Here is a 9,104-nt window from a genome sequence, read left to right on the forward strand (position 1 = left end):
ATCATCATCATCAGCAGCATGGGAAATAACATGGTTTCATATTCCTCAGATCCCTCCGTGGTGGGTACCTGTCCTGCTCCATCTCCTTCATGGCAGTTGTTCATTAGATACCTGCAGGGATATTCATTATCCTCCTCAAAGCCCACATATACACACATCCTTTTAGCCTCTTCCATCGGATTATTCATTGCCGCCGCCATGCATTACCGCCTCAGGAAAATCAGAGACCAGAAAATCATGCCCACAATAAAACAGCTGCCGGGATCCGGCCAGATCCTCAAGCTTGAAAGGTTCCCTCATTATGTAGGTAATTATTATACAATCACACATATGTAATTCGTCACTATTTCCGTCACAAAAGTTATTTAAGATGCCGGCACGGCACCTTAAAATATATGATTATCGTCACTAATAACCTGTTTTTGATCTGTCACAAAAGATTTTTCAGATCCTCATGATTAGAAATGACATTTTTTCACTAAAACTCAATAATTTCAATCACTAAGAGAGATTTATCGAATCCTCAAGGTGGTCGAAAAGGCCATACATTTTCGACTAGGTTTTTAATTACTTTTTGGTGAATTAATTCCAAATTTAGTCCTCATTTTTTATTTTAAGCTGACTTTTAGTGTTGAACCCTTTTCAATTTTAATCCATGGGGAACTTTCCCTAACAATAGAGCTCCTAACTAATGACCTTGTGGTTTAGCAACACTGTTCTTCCATATGGGAGGTTGTGAGTTCGAGTCTTAATGGAGACAGTATTGACTCTTTGTGCTTCAGTAAGTTGAAAAAGTAGCTATGAACATATATTGCATGCTAACAGAGTTACCAGTACTCAAAAAAAAATAGGGCTCCTAGAATGAGGAAATTAGGGTTTTGTTTCCCATGTGTGAGAGAAATAATTGGCACAATGATCTTGACTTTCTAATTTTACCCTTAATGATTCACAAAGTGAAAAGCTAATGGTAAATTAAAACTAGGAAGAATTCAATACTTAACGACTAAATTTGGTAGTTTTAAAAGTTAATGACTAAAATTGAAAATGAGAGGTAATCGGATAATTGAGTTCGGAATTAACTCTTTTTGGTGGTCGAAAATAACGAGTTTTCCAGCAATTTGTGACGTATTGCTGATTTATGTACGTTTTGGGTGGAATGCGGCTGCAGCTCGGCAGATGGGATTTGGTGACAAGAAAGAGTGTCCAACCTTATGCAAATTGGCTGCAGATTATATAATAAAATCAGGAGGGTGTGAGGAAGAAATATACAATTTCTTTGCTAATGAACCCGGAGCTGATTCCCTGTTTATAAAGCTAGTGGAAGAGTTGGAGAGGTTGATTCTTAGTTACTTTGCATTCCATTGGAGCCAAGCGTCCAATATGATTACTCAGGTATATATCCCTCCAACAATCTTTGAAGGATCCCGGTTTAATATCTTTAGCTAGTATCAGACCCGGTCCTGAGCATTTGTTGAGTTTGAACTTTATAAATAAAAATACAATAATTGTGTCTCTTTTAATGTGTCTATTTGGATAACTAATACTTTTTCTAATTAAGGTGTAAATTGTTTGCAGGTATTGGTCAGTGCAGATCAAGCTTCTGAGGCAAAAAAGAAGCTGAAAAACATTGTCATGGAAGCAACTAGGTAGTTTGAATATGGATCATCAAGTTATTATGTCATTAACCAATCATACATCTTTGTTTAATTATTCTTCTTACATGTAGTACATTGTACAAAACTTTTAATGCCCGGAGACAATAATTCTAGCCAAGTTGATTGGTTAACTTATAACCACAAGGTTATAAGTTGGACTCCAGCGAGAGCTACCTATTGGCCTTATTGGTTTAAATCGGTCAATTAGAGACAACCTAAGTTAGTTTATCTCCTTGTAATTATTTAACGGCTAGGGTCACAAGACGGGATTTACTAAGTGTACACCATCAAGTAACAACTGTAAGGTTAACCCTGTACACACCCTCAGTTTTCTCTGTCACTAAAAAAAAATGTCTTGAACCTTATACTCTAGTGTTATAAGTGCGAGACTCTTTTTAAGAGAAACATGTCTGAAGTTGTAGCCCAAGAAGCAACATTATTTTGTACTGCTGATAATTTTATGAGTTTGTGATATGCAATTAAGTCCTTTTTTTTTCAACATATATATGTATATATAAAGGGAGCAAAGGTTTGAGAGGGTGACCAAGAATCTGAAGGTTGCAAGGGTGTTCCACACCTTAGTGGAGGAGATGAAAGCCATAGGACTTGTGTCTGCAGATGATTCCACGTGTACGGATGTGATGGTTCCCATGGCTCACAAAGACAGAAGCCCTGTCCTCCTTTTCATGGGTGGTGGCATGGGAGCTGGTAAAAGCACTGTTCTCAAAGACATCCTCAAAGAGTATGTAAGATCACATTAAACAGTAATGTTATATATATATGGGAAAAGGTGAAATATATACCTCCAAATTTTATATCAAAAGTGTTAATTAGGTCTCAGACTTTTAAAAGTTACAATTATACACATCAACATGTTATTTTAGTGTATTAAAGTTAAAAAATCAGATAGTAACTTGTAATAACATGTGATTAGAGTTTCAATGATGTTCAAACTACTTCCAAGAAAATAATCATATCGGTGATCTACAATCTACGAACAATCACCGTCAGTTGCCCTTCTCCGATGTTAAAAGGCGACTAGTGGGTTGCCTTCTTCAAAGAAGGCGGTCAATGACCGTTTGGTAGTTTTATTTTTTTCTTGGAAGTAGTCCGTTCTAAACCCTAAATGCCTGGTCACTAATCGATTTTTTAGTTTCGATGCACTAAAATGACATTTTTATATACTTAATTGTAACGTTTAAAAGTTTGGGAGTCTAATTGACTCCTCAGGTTATTTTGTTTTATGTATGTTGTGCCATGTAATTGGTTTTGGTTTTGGTTATAGGCCATTCTGGGTTGAAGCAGGAGGAAATGCAGTTGTGATAGAGGCAGATGCCTTCAAAGAATCAGATGTCATCTATAAAGCCTTGAGTTCTAGGGGCCATCATGACATGCTCCAAACTGCTGAATTGGTAACACACAGCTCGATATCTATATCTATATCTATATCTATTCATTCGATTCGTACGTTTAAGTGTCTAAATTATCGTATTTTTCGATGATCATCAGGTGCATCAATCATCTACGGATGCAGCTTCGTCTCTACTAGTGACAGCGCTAAACGAAGGGCGAGATGTGATCATGGATGGCACTCTCTCGTGGATTCCATTTGTGGTGCAAACAATCACAATGGCTAGAAATGTGCACCGGCGGCGTTACAGGATGGGGCACGGCTACAAAGTTGAGGCAGATGGAAGTGTGACAGAGAACTATTGGCAGATTGATAATGAAGAAGAAGATCTATATCTGATTGATGGGAGTAGGAAGAGAAGGCCTTACAGAATAGAGCTAGTTGGAGTTGTTTGCGATGCTTATTTAGCCGTCATTAGAGGCATAAGGTACCCCTACTATACTTTTCTAGTTGTTCCATCATAAATTAATGGACACCCAAACCTACTATACTTTTCTAGTTGTTCCATCATAAATTAATGGACACCCAAACCACATCTTCTCAATAAATTTTCTTATAAATCAAAGTATATATGAAAAAATAAGAGGTAATCTTATCTTCTGACCTTAGCTTCTTGGTTTGAACTTTGAACCGGTTATACGGCTAATCTAAAATGGGCCGGTTTACTATTTTGTAGTCCATTTGTTGGTTAGATCAAATCACAAGGTAGGGTTTAATTTACTTAGTGCACAGTCTCAGGTAGTGCTCTACATAACAACAATGTTTCAAGTTTGACTCCTCGTGGGAGCAACTTATTGATCTTGGATTGAATCAGTAAACTGTAGGCAACCTATGTTGATTTATCTCATTGTGGTCCTTTGCCCACTAAGATTACAAGATGAGATTTACCTATTGCAAACTCTAGGGTAGTGCTCTAGAAAACCACAAGGTTTCAAGTTTGACTTTCAATAAGAACGGCTTATTATTGACTTTCTTGGTTTGAGCCGGTCAATTATGAATAATTTAGACTGATTTATCTTTTTGTGACTCTTTGCAGGTTAGGATCATAAGACAAGGTTTACTTAGTGCACACTTTCGAATAGTGACTATAGGTTTTCTTGGTCATCCAAATAGGAAGAATGATATGAAATGCATGTCTATAAATTAACAGTAGTAGGACTAGGATATAAAGTGAGATGATATTATATCTTAGGATTTCTAATGCATGCTTTGCTGATAGGATGTTTTCTTTACATGGCTTTCATCAAAAGCAGTTGTATAATAATTATGTTTGATTAGTGTGTGGATAGGATCAATTAAAGAAACATTATATTATGAAAGAACTTTAATTTATTTATACATTTATTTGTTTTGGAATGGACAGGAGAGCTATCATGTGTAGAAGAGCAGTGAGGGTGAATTCACAGCTGAAATCCCACAAGAGATTTGCCAATGCATTCACAACATACTGCAACCTAGTAGATGTTGCAAGATTGTACAGCACAAATGATCTTGAAGGCCCTACTAAGGTACACACCATAATGGCATAAAGGATTAAGTCTAGCAATTGGTGGTTAGGAGATTATTGAGTAAAGGCCGGTGAATGGCTAAGTCCAACACTCTGTCCCCGAAAAATGATGACAGTACATAAAGAGATAAAATTACGTCTACATTGTGAACTATAGCTTTTGGCATCACGAATTCAAAAACTTTACAGTTGTAACTAGCAGGTTTTAGGAAAGGAATTATTGGGTAGTGGCCAGTAAAGGGCTAATAACTCTAACAATTTGTGGCTAGAAGAATTGTTGGGCAGAACTAGTAAAAAGTCAAGTTCAACACCCTACCTCTCAAAAATGTGATGACAATATATATAAAAATAATAATAAAATTGTGCATTCGTTGTGAGCTATATATAGAAATGATTTATTTTTGTTGTATGTATGGTAAAAAATTGCAGCTGATAGGATGGAAGGACAAGGACAGGACACTATTGGTGGATCCGGACGAGATAGATGTGTTGAAGGTTGTGGGGAGGTTAAACGAGGATGCAGAGTCCATATATGATCTTTACAAGCATCCTAATCCAGCTTATCAAAAAGGATCGGTGTGGAAGGACATTGTGTTGTCTCCTTCAAGGTCGAACATTCAAAAGGAGCTCAAATATTCTATCCAGAAAATTGAGAATTTAGGAGCATCAAAAAAGAAAATTGAAGGAAAGCTCTAGCTACATAAATAAAAGACTGATATATATATTATACTAGTTTTTCACGCGCATTGCGTGAATGAGATAATGTCTAGTGATTATTTTTAAATAAGTATTTTAAAGTATATCAATGCAAAATTATATAGGCCGGAGATCGGATGTTCATGTATAGATAATTGAATGTTGAATTTTTGTTTTTTAACTCAGTAATTAAAAGTATATAAATGCAAGATAACATATGAGAGATTGAATATAGTTGTCACTAAAATAAATGTTTGCAATTTTGTAATAATGTTAGTCTAAAAACGATAATCTAAATAAATACTACTTTTGGTTTGAATTTCTCTAAGTCTTCTTAATTTTCTTTTGGGTAGTATTGTCATTGTTTTCATCTTAAGTACTTGTCATCTCCTTTTTATTTGTAGTGTGTTATATGCAATTGGGTTACTGGTGGTGGTATGTATAGAGGGCAACATCATGCAATGAGATTATAGTGTATGAAGTTTTAGATTTGCCTTGTTGTGTATATGACTCAGATCTAAGTTGTACTATGAACTCTTTATTATTATTTTGCAAGCGCATCTTGGTATTTGGCAGTAGTAATTTTTTCCTATGTTTCATGTGTTGTGAAATTTGCGTCGTAGATTATTGTGTGAAACTATTGAACAAAATATTAATATTAATTATATTTGTAGAATGTTCATGAATAGTACATCTTGTTCTAGTTCCATAACATGTTTACTTGATAGTACAACAATGACTCTGTAGGTAGTTCTAATACTAAGTGTTTTTGTTGTCAATGTTGATGCTGATTTTGCCTTTAACCCAAAAAGATTGAGTCTAGAAAATGAAATGAATTGTAAATTTATATTAGTTTTAATATATTTAAAGGATGCAGATTAAGTATTTTACATACAAGATTAATGAATGTTGCAACCGTGGCTATTTTTTAAATTTCTTCATTTTCTGAATTTGCAAGATTGATTGCAGCATTGTTATGTTCTATTGTCTTACATTGGCATTTTTAATAATGATTTTTAAATGTAGCTACGTAAGATAATGATCTACTTACCATTTGTATATTATTATTATCATAAAAGCATATCCGTCCTTTAGTTGTTCTACTCGATATACTTTTGGTTCAACTATTATTATTGAATGAGTTCTTGTGGATAGAGAAATTTTTTATTTATTTAATCAATAAAATATATAAGGTAGTAAAAGTTAATACATTTTAAATCATCTTAATAAAGAAACATGATTTATCTTTAAAGTAAACAATAACATGATTTATCTTTAAAGTAAACAACTGTGATATAATCTAGAGATATTACGGGATAGTTTCCTGCTTCAATTTCTTGGATTATTTGAATACTCTTGATCAACAAATTCTTTCCAAGTAGTTATTATGATTGAATTCACATTGTTTTTCATTTTTTTTTACCTAGTCAATATAATTAATTAATGAATTTGAAGGCCGGTAAGGAATTTTTAATTTGAATTCTAGAAAATAAAGATAATATAGCTAATGAAATTATATCTCTTTTTAAATTTTTTATAATGAATATATTTTTTTGAATAAAGGCATTATAGACATCTAATTCTAAATTAATTAAATGTATATATGTATTATTTTTTGTTGTAGTTACTAATTTATTTAATTTTCATCCACAACAATGAAGTCATTGATTTCTTTATTTTCATTTCTTGTTGAGACAAATTGTTTTAGAAGTTTGTCAATGATAATTGCAACAATAATTGTTGTCAATAGAAGATGATAATAAATAATTCAAAATATATGGTTACAATAGATATTGTTATAATGATATAGTAAAAATTACCTTACAAATTTCTTTAGAAGTTTTTATGCATTGGTAAAATTATGAGAATGATCTGTAAACATGTTTAATTGGAGCCAGTGGGATGTCATCGTTTTAGAATCCAGGTGTAGTTGTCTTTCTGATCAACAGCTTTGTAGTTAGGTCGCGCAAGTTTGACAATGATAGAACAATTTTGTCCGATAAAAAAAATAATAGTACAATATTTGTAAAATAATGTACAGTTGTACCATTATAGAAATAGGTACAAAAATACTAATACCATAATGACTAAAATCATTCCAATAATGCAAAAGCATAATTGAAATATTGAGTCTTGTTCTAAATAATAAAAAGAATATTAATTAAACGATAAAAAAAAAAAACCTAACCTAAATTTTTTTTTAAATGCCAGAAAATAATTTTCAAGGTTCCTGAATTATAATTTTTGATGCTCAATTTTGAATACTATTTTTTTTTTAAAACGAATACTATTTATTTAGTCGAGCTAATTATTTGACCAAAGGTTATTTTAAATTTATATTGCATTTTTAAATGCATTTTAATATATTTGTAGTATACATTTAACAATTATGCAAACTCTGATTGGGATGAGGTTCGAACTTAATACCTTTCTTATATATAAAAATTAATAAGTTAAGAATAATAAATAGTTAACGAAATATTCCGTTACTAAAGTTTCTACTAACGGAATACATGTTTATTTAAGGGAAGAAAATAATATAATAAAGGGTAAATAAAGAAAATCATAAAAATAATAAAATCAAAATAATACGAACCATTCATTTCAACAAACAATTACACCAACATATATATATACTACAATAGTTTTTTACGGGCATTGCTTGAATGAGATAATGTCCAATAACTATATTTTTAAATAAATATTTCAAAGTATATCTATGCAAGATTATATAGGAGATGTTCATGCATAGGTAATTGAATGTTGAATTTGTATATTTAAATCAGCAATTCAAAGTGTTTGGCAAGATAATACAGGAGAGATTGATTATAATTGTCACTAAAATAAATGTTTGTAATTTTGTAATAACGTTAGTCTAAAAACGATAGTCTAAATAAATACTAATTTTGGTTTGAATTTCTTTATGTCTTCTTAATTCTCTTTTGGGTAGCATTGTCATTGTCTTCATCATTAGTACTTGTTCTCTTCTTTTTTTATTATTAGTGTGTCATGTGCAATTGGGTTACTAGTGGTAGCATAGAGGGTAGCATCATTCAATGCGATTATGGTGTAGTAAGTTTTAGATTTGCATTGATGTGTATATGAATGGATGTTAGGGTGTGTTTGGAAACCAAGAAAATGACTTATGGAAAATGACTCATTTTCCAGAAAACATTTTCCTTTCTAGTGTTCGTTTGCATTCCAGAAAATTGTTTTGGTGTGTTTGGTTCATTTTATGGAAAATGAGCATAATTATTTTTAATTTTAAATATTTAAAATATACAATGGTGGTGGTGGGTGGTGGGTGGTGAAGGTGGAAGAGGTGGTGGGTGGGTGGTGTTAGTGGTGGGGGTGAGAGTGGGACCGGTGGTGGAGGTGGTGGGTGGTTGTGATGGGTGGTGGTGCGGTGATGCGGTGGTCGGGGGTGGCGGCGGCAACGATGGTGGGGTGATTGGTTGCTCCACTGCTGCAAATGGAAAATGACTTCCTTCCAATAAAAGGGGGAAGTCATTTTCCTGAAAATGTTAGCTATTTTGTATTGACCAATTCAACCCATTGTTTTCCGACGTTGTATGTCATATTTTTTTTTTCTAAAAAGTTAGTACATACGACATCATATGTCATATTATTTTTTTTTCTAAAAAGTTAGTACATACGACGTCGGGTTCTCTCATATTAAATTATTATTTTTTAAATTACAGCATAATAAAATTGACGTCGTAAATAATATAATTTATTTTGTTTTATTTTATTGACTTATTACGCCGGTTAGTAAAAAACCAACGTTAATTGGATGACGTAGTATCCTTTTTTTTTTTCTTTTTTTTTTTTTTTT

The 9,104-nt window shown here is 32.7% G+C and overlaps 1 protein-coding gene across 1 annotated transcript; it reads left to right on the top strand.

Annotated features, from left to right (window-relative positions):
- Positions 1-5,269, top strand: LOC116005880. The gene is made up of 8 exons (XM_031246115.1): positions 1-307; positions 1,169-1,392; positions 1,576-1,646; positions 2,176-2,397; positions 2,941-3,067; positions 3,165-3,493; positions 4,430-4,574; positions 5,003-5,269. The coding sequence occupies exons 1-8, from the start codon at positions 19-21 to the stop codon at positions 5,267-5,269; spliced, it is 1,674 nt and encodes a 557-aa protein (XP_031101975.1). The 5' UTR covers positions 1-18.
- The last annotated feature ends 3,835 nt before the right edge of the window (positions 5,270-9,104 follow it).

Source organism: Ipomoea triloba, chromosome 15, assembly GCF_003576645.1.
Source record: "Ipomoea triloba cultivar NCNSP0323 chromosome 15, ASM357664v1".
Taxonomy (NCBI): domain Eukaryota; kingdom Viridiplantae; phylum Streptophyta; class Magnoliopsida; order Solanales; family Convolvulaceae; genus Ipomoea; species Ipomoea triloba.